This window comes from Pan paniscus, chromosome 1 (assembly GCF_029289425.2).
Source record: "Pan paniscus chromosome 1, NHGRI_mPanPan1-v2.0_pri, whole genome shotgun sequence".
NCBI lineage: Eukaryota > Metazoa > Chordata > Mammalia > Primates > Hominidae > Pan > Pan paniscus.
Genome location: NC_073249.2, coordinates 106,361,672 through 106,382,996, shown reverse-complemented (window position 1 = coordinate 106,382,996; position 21,325 = coordinate 106,361,672). Strand labels below are relative to the sequence as shown.

The following is a 21,325-nucleotide window of genomic DNA, read 5'->3' as shown; positions in this document are numbered from 1 at the left end:
TTTGAACTCCTTATATATTCTGGTTATTAATCCCTTGTCAGATGGATAATTTAAGACTTTCTCTCATTCTGTGAGTTGTATTTTCACTTGGTTGATTGTTTCCTTTGCTATATAGATGCTTTTTAACTTGATGTGATCTCATTTGTCCATTTTGCTTTGGTTGCCTGTGCTTGTGGAGTATTACTTAAGAAATCTTTGCCCAGACCAATATCTGGAGAGTTTCCCTAATGTTTTCTTTTAGTCATTTCATAGTTTGGGGTCCTAGGTTTAGTTCTTTAATTAACTTTTATTTGATTTTTGCATATGGTGAGAGATAAGGGTCTAGTTTCATTCTTCTGCATGTGAATATTCAGTTTTTCCAGCATCATTTATTGAAGAGACTGTCCTTTCTCTAATGTATGTTCTTGGCATCTTTGTCAAAACTGAGTTCACTGTTGGCCGGGCACAGTGGCTCATGCCTGTAATCCCAGCACTTTGGGAGGCTGAGGCGGGGGGATCATTTGAGGTCAGGAGTTCAAGACCAGCCTGGCCAACATGGCCAAACCTTGTCTCTACTAAAAATACAAGAATTATCCGGGTGTGGTGGTGGGCACCTGTAATCCCAGCTACTCGGGAGGTGGAAGCAGGAGAATCGCTTGAACCTGGGAGGCAGAGGTTGCAGTGAGTCAGGATCTCGCCACTTTACTCCAGCCTAGGTGACAGAGTGTGACCCTGTCTCAAAAAAAAAAAAAAAAAAATGAGTTCACTGTAGATGTATGGATTTATTTCCGGATTCTCAATTCTGTTCCATTGGCCGATGTGTTTTTATGCCACTACCATGCTCCTTTGGTTACTATAGTGCTGTAGTACAATTTGAAGTCAGGTAATGTGATTCCTTCAGTTTTGTTGTTTTTACTTAGGATAGCTTTGGTTATTTTGGGTCTTTTGTGATTCCATATAATTTTTATTTTTATTTATTTATTTATCTATTTATTTGAGATGGAGTCTTCCTCTGTCATCCAGGCTGGAGTGCAATGGCGCGATCTTGGCTCACTGCAACCTCCGCCTCCCAGGTTCAAACAATTCTGCCTCAGCCTCCCGAGTAGCTGGGATTACAGGCGCCTGCCACCACGCCTGGCTAATTTTTTTTTTTTTTTGTATTTTTAGTAGAGATGGGGTTTCACCATGTTGGCCAGGCTGGTCTTGAACTCCTGACCTCAGGTGATCTGCCCACCTTGGCCTTCCAAAGTGCTGGGATTACAGGTGTGAGCCACCATGCCTGGCTGATTCCATATAAATTTTAGGATTGTTTTTTCTGTTTTTGTGAAGAATGTCATTGTTATTTTTATAGGGATTGCATTGAATCTGTAGATTGCTTTGGTTAATATGGATATTTTTAACAATAGTCATTCTTCCAGTTCATAAACTATGGAATATCTTTCCATATTTTTTGCGTTCTCTTCAATTTCTTTTTTTTGAGACAGAGTCTCGCTCTATCGCCAAAGCTAGAGTGCAGTGGCATGATCTCGGCTCACTGCAAGCTCCACCTCCTGGGTTCATGCCATTCTCCTGCCTCAGCCTCCAGAGGAGCTGGGACTACAGGCACCCGCCACCGTGCCCGGCTAATTTTTTGTATTTTTAGTAGAGATGGGGTTTCACCATGGTCTCGATCTCCTGACCTCGTGATCCGCCTGTCTTGGTTTCCCAAAGTGGTGGGATTACAGGCGTGACCCACTGCGCCCGGCTGCGTTCTCTTCAATTTCTTACATCTATGTTTTATAGTTTTCATTATAGAGATCTTTCACTTCTTTGGTTAATTGCTAGGTGTTTAATTTTATTTGTAACTATTAGAAATCGTGTAACTTTCTTGATTTCTTTTTTAGATTGTTTGCTGTTGGCATATAGAAATGCTATTGATTTTTGGCTGGGCGCAGTGGCTCACGCCTGTAATCCCAGCACTTAGGGAGGCCAAGGTGGGCGGATCACGAGGTCAGGAGGTTGAGACCATCCTGGTTAACATGGTGAAACCCTGTCTCTACTAAAAATACAAAAAAAAAAAATTAGCCGGGCGTGGTGGCGGGCACCTGTAGTCCCAGCTACTTGGGAGGCTGAGACAGGAGAATGGCATGAATCCGGGAGGTGGAGCTTGCAGTGAGCCAAGATCACACCACTGCACTCCAGCCTGGGCGACAGAGCAAGACTCTGTCTCAAAAAAAAGAAATGCTATTGATTTTTATGTCAATTTTGTATCCTGCAACTTTAATGAATTTGTTTATCAGTTCTGATAGTTTTTTGGTGGAATCTGTAGGTTTTTCCAAATATAAGATCTTATTATCTGTAAACAAAGGTAATTTGAATTCTTCTTTTCTAATTTGTAGGCCTTTCATTTCTGTCTCTTGTCTGATTGCTCTAGCTAGGACTTCTAGTACTATGTTGAATAACAGTGATGAAAATGGGCATCTTTGTCATTTTCCAGATCTTAGAGGAAAGGCTTTCAGTTTTTCCTCATTCAGTATGATACCAGCTGTGGGTCTGTTATGTGACTTGACTTTTATTGTTTTGAGGTATGTTCCTTCTATACCCTGATTTTTGAGAATTCTTATCATGCAGGGATATTGAATGTTATCAAATGCTTTTTCATCATCATTTGAAATGATTATATGGTTTTTTTCCTTCATTCTTTTGGTATGATGTGTCAACGTTAATTGATTTGTATGTGTGTTGAACCATCCTTGCATCCCTGGTATAACCCTACTTGGTCGTGATGAATGATCTTTTTATTTATTTATTTTATCTTATTGTTATTAATATTTGAGACAGAGCCTCAGTCTGTTGCCCAGGCTTGAGTGCAGTGGCATGATCTTGGCTCACTGCAAACTCTGCTTCCCAGTTCAAGTGATTCTTGTGTGTGAGTCCCCCATGTAGCTGGGACCACAGGCATGTGCCACCACATCCCTCCCTAATTTTTTGTATTTTTTTGTAGAGGTTCACAGAAGTCAAGTATTGAGATTTGAGAACCTCCACCTAGATTTCACAGGTTGTATGGAAATGCTTGGATGTCCAGGCAGAAGTTTGCTGCCGGGGCAGGGCACTCATGGTGAACCTTTGCTAGGGCAGTGTGGAAGGGAAATGTGGGGTGGGCACCCGCACATAGAGTTCTCACTGGGGCACTTCCTAGTGGAGCTGTGAGAAGAGGGCCACTGTCCTCAAGACCCCAGAATGGTAGATCCACCGATAGCTTGCATTGTGCACCTGGAAAAGCCGTAGACACTCAACACCAGCCCATGAAAGCAGCCAGGAGGGAGGCTGTACCCTCCCGGTGATACTTGATATCATTTTAATTTTCTGGAATGTTTTAAGACTTGTTTTTTGGCTATAATATGGTATATCCCTGAAAATGATTCATGCACTGAGGAGAAAAATGTGTATTCTATAGCCAGTAGGTAAAATGTTTAGTAAATGTCTGTCAGGTCTGTTTGGTCTGTAGTGTAGATTAAGTCCAATTTTTTTTGTTGATTTTTCTATTTGGATGATCTGTCTAATGCTGAAAATGAGGTTGAAGTCTCCAGCTATTATTGTATTGGAGTCTGTCTCTCTCTTTAACTCTAATAATATTTGCTTTATGTATCTGGGTGCTTCAGTGTTGGGTGCATATATATTTACAATTGTTTGTCCTCTTGCTGCATTGACCCCTTTATCATTATATAATGACCTTCTTTAACTCTTTTTATAGTTAAAGTCTATTTTGACCAATATAAGTATAGCTACTTGATATGGTTTGGCTGTGTCCCCACCCAAATATCAACTTGAATTGTATCTCCCAGAATTCCCATGTATTGCAGGAGGGAGCCAGGGGGAGGTAACTGAATCATGGGGCTGGTCTTTCCTGTGCTAGTCTCGTGATAGTGAATAAGTCTCACAAGATCTGATGGGTTTATCAGGAGTTTCCGCTTTTGCTTCTTCTTTCTCTTGCCGCCACCATGTAAGAAGTGCCTTTCACCTCCTGCTGTGATTCTGAAGCCTCCCCAGCCTTGTGGAACTGTAAGTCCAATTAAACCTCTTCTTCTTCTCAGTCTCAGGTATGTCTTTATCAGCAGCATGAAAATGAACTAATACAGTAAATTGGTACCAGTAGAGTGGGGTGTTGCTGAAAAGATACCTGAAAATATGGAAACAACTTTGGAACTGGGTAACAGGCAGAGGTTGGAACAGTTTGGAGCGCTCAGAAGAAGACAGGAAAATGTGGGAAGTTTGGAACCTCCTAGAGATTTGTTGAATGGCTTTGACAGCAATGCTGATAGTGATATGAACAATAAGGTCTAGGCTGAGGTGGTAACAGATGGAGATGAGGAACTTGTTGGGAACTGAAGCAAAGGTGACTCTTGTTATGTTTTAGCAAAGAGACTGGTGGCATTTTGCCCCTGCCTTAGAGATTTGTGGAACTTTGAACTTAAGAGAGATGATTTAGGGTATCTGGCGGAAAAAATTTCTAAGTAGCAAAGCATTAAAGAGGTGATTTGGGTGTGGTTAAAGGCAATCAGTTTTATAAGGGAAGCAGAGCATAAAAGTTTGGAAAATTTGTGCCCTGACTATGCGATAGAAAAGAAAAACCCAGGCCAGGCGTGGTGGCTCACGCCTGTAATCCCAGCACTTTGGGAGGCTGAGGTGGGTGGATCACCTGAGGTCAGTAGTTTAAGACCAATCTGGCCAACATGGTGAAATCCCATCTCTACTAAAAAAATACAAAAATTAACCAGGCATGATGGTGGGTACTTGTAATCCCAGCTACCTGGGAGGCTGAGGCAGGGGAATTGCTTGAACCCAAGAGGCGGCATTTGCAGTGAGCTGAGATCACGCCACTGCACTCCAGCCTGGGTGACAGAACGAGACTCTGTCTCAAAAGAAAAAAAAAGAAAAAGAAGAAAAGAAAAACCCATTTTCTGGGGAGAAATTCAAACTGGCTGCAGAAATTTGCATAAGTAGCAAGGAGCCTAACATTAATAACCAAGCAATGGGGAAAATGTTTCCAGGACATGTCAGACACTTTCATGGCAGCCCCTCCCATCACTGGCCTGGAGGCCTAGGAGGATAAAGTGGTTTCATGGGCCGGACCCAGGGTCCCCATGCTGTGTGCAGCCTTGGGACTTGGTGTCCCATGTCCCAGTTGCTCCAGCCATGGCTGAAAGGGGCCAATGTACAGCTCAGGCTGTGGCTTCAGAGGGTGGACGCTCCAAACCTTGGCAGCTTCCATGTGGTATCGAGCCTGCAGGTGCACAGAAGTCAAGAATTGAGGTTTGGGAACCTCTGCCTAGATTTCAGAAGATGGATGCCCAGGCAATAGTTTTGCTGCAGGGGCAGGGCACTCATGGAGAACCTCTGTGAGGGTAGTGTGGAAGGGAAAAGGTAGGGTCGGAGCCCCCACACAGCGTTCCTACTGGGGCACCGCCTAGTGGAGCTGTTGAGAAGGCCACCATCCTCCAGACCCCAGAATGGTAGATCCACCAACAGCTTGCACTGTGCTCCTGGCAAAGCCTCAGACACTCAACACCAGCCTGTGAAAGCAGCCAGGAGGGAGGCTTTACCCTGCAAAGCCATAAGGACAGAGCTGCCCAAGACCATGTGAACCCACCTTTTGCATCAGCGTGACCTGGATGTGTGAGACCTGGAGTCAAAGGAGATCATTTTGGAGCTTTAAAATTTGACTCCCCCACTGGATTTCGGACTTGCAAGGGCCCTGTAACCCCTTTGTTTTGGCCAATTTCTCCCATTTTGAATGTCTGTATTTACCCAATACTTGTATCCTCATTGTATCTAGAAAGTAACTAGCTTGCTTTTGATTTTACAGGCTCATAGGTGGAAGGGACTTGCCTTGTTTCAGATGAGATTTTGGATGCTGGACTTTTGGGTTAATGTTGAAATAAGACTTTGGGGGAGTATTGGGAAGGCATGATTGGTTTTGAAATGTGAGGACATGAGGTTTGTAGAGGCAAGGAGCAGAATGATATGGTTTGGCTGTGTCCCCACCCAAATCTCAACTTGAATTGTATCTCCCAGAATTCCAGCGGGTTGTGGGAGGGGCCCAGGGGGAGGTAATTGAATCATGGGGGCTGGTTTTTCCCATGCTATTCTCGTGATAGTGAATAAGTCTCATGAGATCTGATGGGTTTATCAGGGGTTTCCGCTTTTGCTTCTTCCTCATTTTCTCTTGCCGCCACCATGTAAGAAGTGCCTTTCACCTCCCGCCATGATTCTCAGGGGCCTCCCCAGCCATGTGGAACTGTAAGTCCAGTTAAATCTCTTTATCTTCCCAATCTCGGGTATGTTTTCATCAGCAGCATGAAAATGAACTAATACACTACTCCTGCTAATTTTTAGTTTCTATTGGGATGGAATATCTTTTTCCATCCCCTTATTTTCAGCCTGTGTGTATCTTTTATAAAGTTTGTTTCTTGTAGGTAACAGATCATGGATTTTGTTTTTTTAATGCATTAAGCCACTCTATGTCTTTTGATTAGAAAGTTTAGTTCATTTACATTCCATGCCATTATTGATAAGTAAGGACTTACTCCTGCCACTTTGTTAGTTGTTTTCTGGTTCATTTGTGATCTTCTCTTCTTTCTTTCCTTCCTATCTTCCTCTTAGTGAAGGTGATTTTCTCTAGGGGTATTTTAAAATTTATTTCTTTTTATTTTTATGCATCTTTTATTATTTTTTTAATTTGGGGGTTACATTGAGGCTTGCAAATAATATTTTATAACCTATTTTTTTAAACTGGTAACACTGATTGCATAAACAAGCAAACAAACTCATAAACCAGCAAAGAGAAAAGTAATAAAAACTGTACCCTTTCACTCTGTCCCCTTGCTTTTTAACTTTTTGTTGTTTGTATTTATATCTTATTGTACTGTCTATGTCTTGAAATGTTGTATTCTTTTAAGTTGGTTCATCTTTTAGTCTTCCTATTGAAGATATGAGTCGTTTACACATGACAATTACAGGGTTATAATATTCTGTCTTTTTTGTGTATTTACTATTACTAATGAGTTTTGTACCTTCAGATGATTGCTTATTGCTTATTAATGTCATTTCTTTCAATTTGAAGAACTCTCTTTTGCATTTCTTGTAGGCAGGTCTGTTGTTGATGAAATCCTTCAGCTTTTGTTTTTTTCTGGGGATGTCTTTATTTTTACTTATTGTTTGAAGTTTATTTTTGCTGGGTATAGTATTGTAGGATAAAAAGGTTTTTCATTTAGCAGTTTAAATATGTCAGACCGGCTGGACATAGTGGCTCATGCCTATAATCCCAGCACTTTGGGACGTCAAGATGGGAGGATTGCTTGAGGCCAGAAGTTCAAGACCAACCTGGGCAACATTAGGGAGACCCAGTCTCTACAAAAATAAAAATAAAAAATCAGCTGGATGTGGTGACATGTGCCTGTGGTTCCAGCTATGCTGGAGGTTGAGACAAGAAGATCACCTGAGCCCAGGACGTTGAGGCAGTAGTGAGCTGTAATTGTGACAGTGAACTCCAGCCTGGGCAACTGAGATCCCCATCTCAAAAAAAAAAAAAAAAAAAAAAAGGGAAAAATAAGTAAATAAATATGTCATACCACTCTCTCCTAGCCTGTAAAGTTTGCACTGAGAAGTCTGCTGCCAGACATATTGGAGCATCTTTGTATGCTATTTGTTTCCTTTCTCTTGCTGCTTTTAGGATCCTTTCTTTATCTTTGATCTTTGAGGGTTTGATTGTTAAATGCCTTGAGGTAATCTTCTTTGTGTTAAATCTGTTTGGTATTGTATGACCTTCTTGTACTTGAATATTGGTATCTTACTCTAGATTTGGGAAGTTTCCTGTTATTATCCCTTTGAATAAACTTTATACTCCTGTCTCTCTCTCTACCTCCTCTTTAAGGTCAGTAACTGTTAGATTTGCTGTTTTGAGGCTATTTTCCAGATCTTTTAGGTGTGTTTCATTCTTTTTTATTCTTTTTCTTTTGTCTCCTCTGTGTCTTTTTAAATAGACTGTCTTGAAGCTCACTAATTCTTTCTTCTGCTTGATCAATTCTGCTGTTAAGAGACTCTGATGCATTTCTTCAGTATGTCAGTTGCATTTTTCAGCTCCAGAATTTGTTTGATTTTTTTTTTTAGTTATTTCACTCTCTTTGTTAAATTTATCTGATAGGATTCTGAATTCCTTCTGTGTATTCTTGAATTTGAGTTTCCTCAAAATAGCTTTTTTTTTTTTTTTTTTTTTTGAGACAGGGTTTCACTGTCATTGCTCAGGTTGAAGTGCAATGGTACAATCTCGGCTCACTGCAAACTCCACCTCCTAGGCTCAAGTGATCCTCCTGCCTCAGCCTTCCAAGTAGCTGGGACTACAGGCACATGCCATTGCACCCAGCTAATTTTTGTAAAGACGAGGTTTTGCCATGTTGCCCAGGCTGGTTTTGAACTCCTTAGCTCAACTGATCCACCTGTCCCTTGGCCTCCCAAACTGCTGGGATTACAGGCATAAGCCACTGTGCCTGGCTAAAAATAGCTATTTTGAATTTTCTGTCTCTAAGGTTGTATATTTCTGTCTCTCTGGAATTGGTCACTGCTATCTTATTAGATATTGGTGAGGTCATGTTTTCTTCGATGGTCTTGATGCTTGTGGATGTTCATTAGTGTCTGTGCATTGAATGGTTAGATGTTTATTGTAGTCTTCACAGTCTGGGCTTCTTTGTACCTGTCCTTCTTGGGAAGGCTTTCCAAGTATTTGAGGGGAATTGGGCGTTGTGATCTAAGTCTTTGGTCACTGCAGCTGTATCTGCATTAGGGGGCACCCTAAGCCCAGTAATGTTGTGGCTCCTGCAGACTTGTAGAGGTTACTGCCTTGGTGGTCTTGGGTCAGATCTGGGAGAATTCTCTGGATTACCAGGGAGAGACTCTTGTTCTCTTCCCTAACTTTCTCCCAAACAAATGGAGTCTCTTTCTCTCTGTGCTGAGCTGCTTGGAGCCAGGAGGAGTGACACAGCACCCCTGTGGCCATTAATACTGGGACTGGCCTGGGTCAGGCCTGAAGCCAGCACAGCACTGGGTCTTGCCCAAGGTCCACATGGTGACCACTTGCCTGTCTACCACCTATGTTTACTCAAAGCCCAAGGGCACTACAATCAGCAGGTGGCAAATCCAGCCAGGCTTATGTCCTTCCTTTTAGGGCAGCCAGTTACCCTGGCTCTGGGCAGATCCAGAGATGCTATCAGGGCCTGGCATTGAGAACCTTAGGAATCTTCCTGTCATTCCGTTCTACAGCAGCTGAGCTCACACCCAAACCAAAAGACAAACTCCTTCTCATTCTTCTCTCCCGTTTCCTCAAGCAGAGGAATCTCTCCCCATGGCCACCGCTGCCCCAGGCCTGCAGCAAGTACTGCAAGGCTGTCGCCGATATTCACTCAAGGTCCAAGGGCTCTTTGGTCAGCTTGTGGTCAATGCTGATAGGCCTGGGTATCTCCCTTCAGGGCAATGGGCTCCCCTCTGGCCCAGAGTGGGTCCAGAAATACCATCCAGGAGCCAAGGCCTAGAATCAGGGACCTCAAGAGCACACTTGGTGTTCTACCCCACTGTGGTTGAGCTTGTACCCTGCCTGTAAGACAGAGTTCCCTTTACTCTTCCCTCTCTTTTCCTCAAGCAGAAAGAGTCTCTCCCTGTAGCCACCACAGCTGGGAATATACTGGGTCACTCCTGAGGCCAGCATGGCTCTGAGTCTCACCCAATGCCCACAGTGAGTACTGCCTGGCTACCACTGTTGATTATACAGAGCCCAAGGGCTCTTTGGTCAGCAGGTGATGACTCCTGCCAGGACTGGATCCTTCCCTTCAAATGTGCTGGTTGCATTTTGGTCCAAGGTGTGTCTAGAAATGTCATCCATAAGCTAGGTCCTGGAATGGGGGCCTCAGGACTCTGGTCCCTTGTTCTACTCTGGCTGAGCTGGTATCCAAGTTGCAAGACAAAGTCCTTTTTACTCTTCTATCTCTTCCTGGGCTGTGAACAACTCTGCCTGGCTTTGCAGTAAGGGTGGCAAAAATGCACTCCCTGGCCACCCAGCTGGTGTCTCAGTAGGTCATGTGCACCCTAAGTCTACTGGGCTAGTGGAGTGGCAGTAACAGACGATATAAGGTAGGAGTTGCATTGTGTCTGAGAAGATGTGGAGAGGACTGTGAACCTACTTTTGTGCAACACTGAAAAGTATATGCTTCCTTTCAGTTAATTGGCATGAGTCTTTGAAGAATAGACTCACATTCTGAGTCTGTGAGTGAATATTTTTTCATTCTACACCCTTACTTAGCAAGCTAAAGTCCTGAAAAATATGATTCCTGAATTTTCTTGATTTCCAGAATAATATAGCATATTCCTTAAAAGAAAGTGGTTTCATGAAAGGTGTTACTTTCAAAAAATTAATCTTCTTTTCCTTTTTTAAAAAATAGGATTAAAAGAGTAAAATTAATATCTAACAAAGGGACTGAAACTGACAATGACCCAAGTTGTGTCCATCCTATCATTAAGAGGAGACAATGTCGACCAGAGATTAGAATGTGGCAAACAAGAGAGAAAGCAAAATTTTCAGATGGAGAAAAGTGCCATAGGGTAAGATTTAGATGGATTTAACGAGGGTTTTTTTTCCCCATGTAACATTTTCCTATTACGTCTCAAAAAAAAAAAAAAAAAAAAAAGATTCTCTTAGAGATATAAAATAGGTACTAGTAGGTTTATAAATTTGTCCTAACAAGTAAAACCACAGGCTATGAAAAGAAGATACCACATGAAGACTGGAACTTAGTCTTAAAATTTCTAGTACTGGACTTGTTATTAATTTTGCGAGTTATCCAGCCTTAGCAGTAGGCTGGTAGATTTAATAAACAGATTAGTGAAGAGGGTGCTGGGTCATATTCCAGAGAAGCAGTGATAGTATAGTAAGAGTTTGGGAAATTATTTTGTAGGTTTAAGTAGAGATGGTCTGCTCTATGTCTAAAACTAGCTACACACTTTTATAGTCTTAAACTGTTTTCTTATTGGTTAGATTGTGGCATTTAGTCTAAGACTTATTGAGCCGTTACTATAACCAGGCATTGTTCTGAGTACTTTACGTATACTAACTTATCTCATTTATTTTCAACAAACCTGTGAAATAGATGCTTTTATTATAATTTCTTTTTGGATGAGGGAACTCAGCTCCAAACAGATTTAGTAAATTGCTCAAGGTTATGTATCTAGTAAGTAGAAGAGCTGTGATTCAGGCTTAGAGTTTGACTTGAGTCTTGGTTTTTGAATACTACATAACACTGCCTCTTCGTTTAGGATATTTAGTTTCAACTTAATATTTTTCTTAATTGAGATTAAGTAATATATGGATTTGTTCAGTTTTGGGTTAGTTTACTTTTGCTGCTTGGTAGTTTTTGTATGATTTTTTTTGTTTTTACACATGCAGCTTATTAGAATATTTTGGGCTGTCCCCTGTGAAGGTATTGCTGTTCTCTTTGTAGGAGGCTTTTAGGCGTTTGGGTAATGGGGTGTCTGATGACCTGTCAAGTGAAGAAGATGGTGAAGCACGGACACAGATGATATTATTGCGTAGGAGTGTGGAAGGGGCCTCAAGTGACAATGGTTGTGAAGTTAAGAATAGAAAATCAATACTTTCAAGGCACCTAAACTCTCAGGTAATTTCTATTTTAGTTTATGAAAGTATAGGACTGAATCATTGAAGTTAGTAACAAAGCATTTAACATATTTTCCTATTGCTTGTTGGTTTGATTTTTGGCAGGTAAAGAAAACCACTGCAAGGTGGTGTCATATTGTGCGGGATTCAGATAGTCTGGCTGAATCAGAATTTGAATCAGCAGCCTTCAGCCAGGTAAAGTATCCCTTTGAGAAATCAAGGTATATTTTTGAGTGTAATAACTTTATCCATTCCTTTTTTTATTGGTTGCCCTAAAGTAGCATTTACGTTAATATTTGCCAGCCCTTCCCTGTCTCCAATTATCCATCTCCTTATCTAGCAGCTTTTAATGACTACACACCTAGAAAGAATATTTTCCTACATTGACCCTAAGCTTAAAAGTATCACAGATGATGCCCAGCAGGAGGTTACTTAATCCCTAAATAATGAGATTATTAAATATTCACTTGGCATATGAAGTTTATTTTTAAACATCATAAATTGGATTGATGCTGATGAAGACAGATTTTTGAGAAAGGAGTTCTGAAAGATGGGAGTAGTAAATCTCATCATGAGAGCTAAAGGGCATATTATATTATTTGGAAAATTGTAACTCAGAGGCGAGCAGAGTAGATGGTGGTGGTGTGGTTTTTTCTTTTATTTTGATTAACAAGGCAATTGTGGTCATGGAATAACTTTCATATTTATGTTTGTACTTTTCTTTGACTGATTATCCTTTAACGTTTTGGAGCTGAATCCTGTTCACGAGTAGGTCTGTAGTCAAGTTCACAATATTTAGAGTTGGGGTCACTTTGTGTGTGTCAAAAAGCTCAGCTAAGCCAATTGAGTGGGTCATCTTGGTGTGCTTACAGGAATCACTCCCCTTCCAGAACACCTTAGTTGATCAGTTCCATAACTTGGCAATAGCTTCTTAGAGGGAGTACTGCTTGCTAGAGACATCAGAGTTTAACATTTAAATATTAAAATCTATTATTGGCTGGACATGGTGGCTCACGCCTGTAATCTCAGCACTTTGAGAGGTTGGGGTGGGTGGATAGCTTGAGACCAGGAGTCGGAGACCAGCCTGGGCAACAAAATGAGACCACATCTTTACAAAAAAAAAAAAAATATATATATATATATATCCGGGTGTGATGGTATGCACCTGTAGTGCCAGCTACTCAGGAGGCTGAGGCAGGAGGATCATTTGAGCCCGAGTTTGAGGTTGCAGTGGGCTATGATCATGCCACTGCACTTCAGCCTGGGTGACAGAGCACGACCCTGTATCAAAAAATAAAAAAGCATTATTGTTACGTGAAGCCCTGTGAAAAAATGAATTCATGGTGATTGACTTCTGAAGGCTTTCAAGCCATTGCTGTAGATAAGTTGTTTTAATTTTATTTCACATGTAATTATTTTTAAAGATGAATAACATTTTTTGCTTTTTGTTTTCCTTTAAAGGGCTCTAGATCGGGTGTGAGTGGTGGCTCTCGAAGCCTCAACATGTCAAGAAGAGACTCAGAAAGCACCCGCCATGACTCGGAGACTGAGGATATGTTATGGGACGACCTGCTACATGGCCCAGAGTGCCGGTCATCTGTCACCAGTGACAGTGAGGGGGCCCATGTGAATACCCTTCACTCAGGGACCAAACGTGACCCCAAAGAGGATGTTTTTCAGCAGGTCTGTGCAGACATGATAAGAATAGCTAGTATTTATTGTGTTCTTACTGTGTGTCAGGCACTCTGTCATCTCATTTAACTTTACAATAATCCTGTAGGGTAGATACTATTATTATCCCCAGTTTAGAGGTGAGGAAACTGAGCATAGTCTATAAGTGAAGATGTTGGGATTAGAACTCAGGGAGAAGTAATCTAGAGTTGCCCTAACCTAAATTTTTCTGTATATTACTTTTTCTTATTATTTTCCTTAGAATGGTCCTTAATGTGTATTTTATATTTTGTATGAGTAGAGTTTGCATATAGAGAATATACCTTATATTTTCATGAACATCACAGTGTTACATATGAATTACTAGGAAATGGTATTGCTTGCTTTTTGAACAATGCATAAAATAAATAATGCTTTTAATTTCAGGTTTTATATTAATATCATAAAATCAGATAGCCATTAGAAGGTATTTCAACCTTCCAACCAATGTAGAGATTCATTCTACATCTGTGTAAATTTTTTACTATCTGTTGTGTGGTGATAATAGTTCTTACTTCTTAGGAATAGTGTGAAATAGCTAATGAGATAATATAAAGTACATAGCATAATACCTGGCAAGAGTAAATACCCAATAAATGTTAGCATTCTTATTTATATCTCCATCAGATGATCAATTGGCCTCTTAAATACTTCTGGAGCTGGAGTGCTTGTTATTTAATGATACAGCTTATTCCACTTGTGGATAGATTGAATGATGAAGAAATAGTTCTCTTATCAACCTTTCAGTTGCTTAATGTCAATGATTGTTATGATTCTTAGGTTTTTGTTCTTTAGGCTAAATATTTCCACATTGTCTTGCAAATAGTGGATGATGGATATATATTTGTTTAATTGTCAAATATTCTTGATTCAAAAATACCATTGATTTAGGTTATACATTTTCATTTAAAAAATCGCTTCATTAAATGTATATAATTTTTAAAAAATGAACAAGAAACAGTGTAAATTTTCTCATTAAAGTTTTCTTTTTTCTTTTTTGGGACAGAGCTCACTCTGTTGCCCAGGCTGGAGTGCAGTGGTGCAATCATGACTCACGGCAGCCTTAACCTCTCCAGCTCAAGTGATCCTCCCACCTCAGCCTCCTGATTAGCCACCATGCTTGGCTAATTTTTAAATTTTTTGTAGAGACAGGGTCGCACTATGTTGCTTAGGCTGGTCTTAACTCCTGGCTTCAAACAGTCCTCCCACCTTAGCCTCCCAAAGTGTTGGGATTACAGGGGTGAGTCACCATACCTGGCTCTCATTAAAATTTTATGCTACTTTTTCTGATTTTGCAGTGAGGCTAAATATTTTTTGCATTCAGTCTGAAGATTCATCTAAATTACATTAGTTTTCAGTAGTTATGCATAGTATCATGATGATGTTGATCTCCGTAGCACTCCCCTCCTTTGAGATTTGCAGTATAATTTTAAGACATATATAAGAATAATTGAGTGTGGTAAACTCACCATGTCAAATGCAATAAATCATTTTCCAATCCTGTTCACGTAGCCTATTCTTCTTTTATTCCCTGTATTTCTTAATACCACACTACCCACCCAAGTCAAAAAGCTTGAAGTCATTCTTGACCCCATTTTTTTTTTTAGATGGAGTCTTACTCTGTCACCCAGGCTGGAGTACACTGGCACAATTTTAGCTCATTGCAACCTCCGCCTTCCAGGCTCAAGTGTTTCTCCTGCCTCAGCCTCCTGAGTAGCTAGGATTACAGGTGCCTGCCGCCTGCCACCACACCTGGCTAATTTTTGTATTTTTAGTAGAGATGGGGTTTCGCTGTGTTGGCCAGGCTGGTCTCGAACTCCTGACCTCAAGTGATCCACTCACCTCGGCCTCCGGAAGTACAGGGACTACAGGCGTGAGCCACCACGCCCAGCTGGCCCCATTCTTTCCACCCTTAATCGCTTATGTTCTTTTGATTCAGCTGTCTAAATACCTGCATCTCTCTGTTTCTGGTCACCCTGCTTGGTGCAGGCCATCATTTTATCTCAACTGGATCATTACAGTAGCTTCTGTAGGGTTGCCTCTGTTCCTTTCATTTTCCTTGCTACAGCCAGAGTGATAATTCTAAAATACAAATCTGATAATGCCACTTCCTTTAAAATCCTTTTTTCTTCTTTCTGGATTGCTTGCTTCTGTTCCTTTATTTGTTCTAATACAGTCTCATCTCTGACCATTCCCTCCCTCCTCCTCACATGGTGAACTTCGACTCAACTAACCTTCTTTGTTTCTGATATGTACCAGGCCTCATGTGCCTCTGGGCCCTTATGCATACAGGTTTCTTTGCCTGGGACATAATTTTCTCTAATGCCAATTTTTTTGGTTCATTCCTTTTTATTTCCAGGCAGGTCTTGGCTTGAGTGATGCTTCCTTCAGGAAGCCTTTCTTATATACTCCTAAAGCACTCTTGCCTTTCCTTACCATGCTGTATAGTAACTTCCTTCAGAAGTCTATAAGCTCTTTGATAGCAAGGACATCTATCTTGTTCTCCATTTTATCCACAGGCATGATACATAGTAGGTGCTTAATATGAATTGTATAAGTCAGTGAATCAATCAAATCAGTGATTCAAATCAATAAATGCTTGTTGGCATTATGCTAAGCATGGTGGTAGAAGAGAAAAAATATGCCAGATGGTCCTTTTCTAGAAGGTTATCTTTTAGTTTGGGAACAAGATAATTATATAGGAAACAAATAGAGGACAACATAAAAGCACCATATAATAAGATGTTAATTTGTCTGATACAGACTGTAGAAGTTTTTCATTTCAGAGAAGGGCAAAGTTAGTAAGACTGAGGCTGTCAGAGAGGACCATGTTGGTGAAATGGGACTTGAGCTAGTATTTAAAGAATAAGACATGATATGGCAGAGGAGGAGAGGGAGCTGTTTTCATTGTGACTGTCTCCACTTGAGCTTTTCTAAGCCTCACTAATTTTGTGTCCTGGTTAGACCAGAAACAGACTTAACTCCTCAGTCATTCATGTGATCTATAAGGCCTTTTAGTATCTCTCTTCCTTTACTTCCTATTACTCCCAGTGTAATCTCGTAGCTCTAGAAATTCTTTCTTAATAGCCCATGACTACACTAAGCTTATCCTCACTTCCATACCTTTAGAGAGGGAAGCAACCTTGGAGATCATGGACTGCTATCTCTCCTCATAACAGAAGACATTTAGTCTCTCTCTAGATGAGAGAATGGCTTAGTAAGGAAAAATGGACCTAGCGAGCCATGGTGGTATGTGCCTATGGTCCTTGCTACACAGAAGGCTGTATAGAGAGAGGCAGATGGGAGGATTGCTTGGGCCCAGGAGTTTGAGACCAGCCTGGGCAACATAGTGATACCCTGTCTCAAAAAAAAAAAAAAAAAAAAAAAGAAAGGACCAGCATTATAGAGGTGGTTATTAGAGTGTTGGCAAATGAATGGAGCCTGGGAAAGAAAAACTAATGGAGGCAAGAAGGCATGGATAGAAACAATTTTATATTTTTCTTCTCAGAATCATTTATTCTGGCTTCAGAATTCAAGTCCTTCCTCTGATCGAGTTAGTGCAATAATCTGGGAGGGGAATGAGTGCAAAAAGATGGATATGTCTGTGTTGGAAATAAGTGGCATCATCATGAGCAGGGTAAGACTGAATATGTTTTCAGATTTTTCAAAAAATATACGAAGTGATCAGGAGCTATTTTATAAGAATCTCTTAGTGATTAAAACAGTATGACTCTGCTTTTGAAGCACATATATATCATATTATATATAATAACATTATTAACATATATATGTAATTTTGTAGTCAGAGTCTTTACATGGTAGTATATACATTATTTGTTATACCTGGTCTCTATTAACATAATCAACTGTTCAGGTATGCTCTACAGATATTCCTTATCTCATTGAATCCCAATTTTTAATAAGATTTGAAAGTCATAAATCTGTATGTCATTTGTATTTATACTTTTAGAATGTGTTTTTAATAGTCTAAATAGTGTTTGATAAATACTGTTTTGTAACTCCATTTAGCTAACACAATAATCGTGGAAATTTTAAATTAATTCACAGGTCAATGCCTATCAGCAAGGAGTAGGTTATCAGATGCTGGGAAATGTTGTCACTATTGGATTAGCATTTTTTCCATTCTTACATCGACTTTTCCGTGAGAAGAGCCTTGACCAACTAAAGTCCATTTCAGCTGAGGAGATCTTGACTCTCTTTTGTGGGGCACCACCTGTTACACCTATTATTGTTTTGTCCATAATTAATTTTTTTGAAAGATTGTGTCTTACTTGGATGTTTTTTTTCATGATGTGTGTGGCAGAGAGAACATATAAACAGGTCAGTGGAGAAATAAGGAAAATTTTTTACCTGTTTTTGTATATGATATTCCATTGAGTTGCTTTTGTTCTCTTGATTTGGTCTCTCTTCAAGTTGATGTGGGCAATAAAGGATTGATAAGTGGACTTTTGATATTTGTGAATTTATTGTTTGTGTTATTGACTATTTACATATTACACGTTGTAATCTGAAATTTTGCCAGGTCTCATGTGTAGAATAAGTGGCTTAGCCAGTGAGTGAGCCTAGCCGACTGCTTAGCATCTGCACCTCAGTGTCCCTTTTTTGTTTTTTATCCATAGAATAAAATAATTATCTACATGTGATAATGTTTTTGTGAAAAATGGCCAAGTGAGAAATAAATTTATTGAAATTTGATAAAAATTATGGATGGAGGGTTTAAAATATTGGTGATATGCAGAAGAAGTGTGATTTATTTTATTTTTTTTTTTTTGAGACCAGGTGTTGTTCTATTGCCCAGGTTGGAGTGTAGTGGTGTGATCACGGCTCACTCCAGCCTTGACCTCCTGAGGATCAAGCAGTCCTTCCAGCTCAGCCTCCCCAGTAGCTGGGACTACAGGCCTGCGCCACCACACCCGACTAATTTTTTGTATTTTTGTAGAGGTGAGGTCTTACTTTGTTGCCCAGTCTTGTCTCGAACTCCAGGGCTCAAGTTATCCGCCCGTCTTTCCTCCCAAAGTGCTGGGATTACAGGGCGTGAGCCACCATGCCCAGCCCCAGAAATGTGATTTTGAATGGAAATTTGAGAATAAGCCAGAATCATGTATAAACATTTGAGTTTGTGAAGTAGTGGATCCATAAACACCAACCATTCTTTGGGGGTCTCCAAAGAATATTCCTTGCAAATGTTGAGTGTACCACATTGTGAAGAAGTATATTACTATGTAATGTGCTTTGGAAACAACAGGGTAATGAGCTATTAATGAAAATTTTCACTGCCCATCTTACTGAACACTGATTAGAACTTCATTCTTTTTAACATTTTTGTATTCTGGGAATATCGTTGGCAATTATATGAATACACAGACACATACATACATTTCACTGTGATTTTTTTTAAACCTCTTCTAGAGATTTTTATTTGCAAAACTCTTCAGCCATATTACTTCTGCCAGGAAAGCTAGGAAATATGAAATACCTCATTTCAGACTTAAGAAGGTGGAGAATATTAAAATATGGTTATCACTGCGTTCCTATCTAAAGGTGAGTTTTATTTGATTAACAATCGAGTATGTGCAAGAATATGCTCACTGAAGCTCCTGGCAGCAGTTACTCAGTAGACAGTGTAGTTCTGGGTGTCAGGCAGATTATAGCAGCAGCTGACAGACTTGCTGGACAGCAAGTTGGATGTCATCTCTCTGCAAAGCTGGTAGGGGTAGGTAAAGAAGAGCTTAGAAAGGGAAAAGAAAATCTAAATTTCCTAGGGGCAAAGTGACAATTAAATAGTTTATATTTTTCTGACTTTTTTGGGAAATACTCCAGCCGAAAGTATGTCAATGAATCAGTCACCCTTAATTTGGAAATGCATGGATTTCAGTACTTAAAGTTGATGACGTCCAAAATATGTTAAAATCCTATCTCAGAAACTTCTTATAAACATTATTTTCACACGAATGTAGTACAATTCAGAGTGTTAATAATGTGAGGGCGGTTGCTGTCTGCCAGTAACTAAAACATTAACACATGTGTCTCACTCCACAGAGACGGGGGCCACAGCGTTCAGTTGATGTGGTTGTATCCTCGGTTTTCCTACTGACACTTTCGATTGCTTTCATTTGTTGTGCTCAGGTAAAAGTTTCACATCTGCTTTAAGGAAAAATGAAAATTCTATTATAGAGTTTACTTTCTGTTTTAGACTTAGGTCACTGTCCTTAAGTATGTATTTTTAATGCATCCACATTTTTTACTATTTTGGATGTTTGGTAATTTTTCTAACTTTTCAAAATGGGAATACAAGTAATTCTGAAGTCCTTTCAAACTGTAAGATTGCTCTAATTTTAGTTGGTAATTATTAATTGATAATAAAACTATCATATGATTGCAAAATAACTGATTTTCTGACTACATTATTCCTTCTGTATTTATTAGTTGTCACTCCAAGGTAGATCTTTCATTTCTTTCCCTCTTATTTATTCATTCATTTATTTATTATACTGTGGAATCATGTATTCTCATTTTTATACAGTGGGTTAAAATCTATTACTATAGGCTGGGCATAGCAGCTTAACACCTGTAATCCCAGCACTTTGGGAGGCTAATGTGGGAGGATTGCGTGAGGCCAGGAGTTGAAGACCAACCTGGGCAACATAATGAGGACCCATCTCCATGAAAAAAAAAAAAAAAAAATCTGTTACTATATTTGCTTTGCTGCCTACATTGTCCTAAATTTGGCCAGTGGGAGCCCCTAGAAACCCCCTCCTGTATCCTTTTGACAGGGTCTGCTTTTTGTAAAGCACTTCCGTGCTTTCTGCATTAAAAGAAGTTACAGGTTTATCTTATACTTTTTGAATTTTATTGAATTTTAATGTAATTCTACTGTGGTCAAAGCATACTCTGAATATTTTCAGTCCTTTGAAATATGTAGAGGTTTACTTTGTTATCCAGCATACATTCAGTTTTATTAAATTTTCCATTAGCACATTGACAAGATTTGTATTCTGTCATTGTTGAGAGCAGTGTCCTTTATGTGTCAAATTACCTACATCCTTACTGAATTTTTTGGTCTGCTTATTCTGTCAGCCATTGGTGGAGGTGTGTTTAAGTCTGATTGTGGATTTGTCTGTGTTTCCTCTTCTGTCAGTTTTTGCTTTATGTGTAACTGGGTACATCCAGATTTAGCTTTGTTATCCATCTTTTTGGGCAGTTGACTTTTATGTCCTTTATAGTGATTTATTTATTTTTTCTGAATCCAGGATCCAATTCAGAATTACATATTGCATGTAATTGTCATGTCTCTTTAGTCTCCTTTAATCTGGAAAAATGTCAGGCTTTGCCTTTCATGACCCTACAAAATGTCTCTATTTGTAATGTTTCTTATTGATTTGATGTTAATTTCATTGCACCAGCTGTCTTGATTCATTTCTACATGTTATATCTTTGTCTACCTGTTTTTATTCTTTTGTTCTTATATTTTAGGTGTGTCTCTCATAATCAGTATTTCCTCTTATGATTGCTTGGTGTTTGTTCGTTCGTTCTTCTTCTTCCTTTTTGTTTTTGGTAGCCGGGACTACAAGCACATGCCACCTAGCCTGGCTAATTTTTAAATTTTTCATAGAAGTGGAGTCTGGCTTTGTTCCCCAGGCTGGCCTCGAACTCCTGGCTTCAAGGGATCCTCCTGCTTCGGCCTCCAAGAGTGCTGGGATTACAGGCATGAGACACTGTGCCCAGTTGGTTGCTTGTTTTTTTAATCCATCCTCACAGTCTTAGATTTTGGAGTGTCTGGCCCATTTAAACTTAATGTTGTTACTGTAACCACAAATATATTTGGTTCTTACTTTTTCTACCTGCTAATTTTCCTTTTTCACTCCTCTTGTCATCTTTTTATTAACCAAATATTTTTAAATATTCCACTTAATCCTATTA

The 21,325-nt window shown here is 39.7% G+C and overlaps 1 protein-coding gene across 11 annotated transcripts in view; it reads left to right on the top strand.

Annotated features, from left to right (window-relative positions):
* Positions 1-21,325, top strand: part of PHTF1 (putative homeodomain transcription factor 1) — a 62,931-nt gene that overhangs the window by 35,748 nt on the left and 5,858 nt on the right. For 10 of the 11 annotated variants that reach the window (XR_004664616.3, XM_024925987.4, XM_034930320.3 and 7 more), the window contains 8 exons: positions 10,446-10,605; positions 11,502-11,675; positions 11,780-11,869; positions 13,136-13,357; positions 16,893-17,021; positions 17,453-17,725; positions 18,815-18,946; positions 19,445-19,531. Coding sequence is in view for 10 of the 11 variants with exons in the window: in XM_024925987.4 (XP_024781755.4) it covers positions 10,446-10,605; positions 11,502-11,675; positions 11,780-11,869; positions 13,136-13,357; positions 16,893-17,021; positions 17,453-17,725; positions 18,815-18,946; positions 19,445-19,531 (1,267 nt within the window). In the remaining variant the exon portion in view is untranslated. Of the gene's footprint in view, positions 1-4,002; positions 6,259-10,445; positions 10,606-11,501; positions 11,676-11,779; positions 11,870-13,135; positions 13,358-16,892; positions 17,022-17,452; positions 17,726-18,814; positions 18,947-19,444; positions 19,532-21,325 lie in introns of those variants that run through there. The other variant, XM_055114137.2, reaches the window with a different exon arrangement.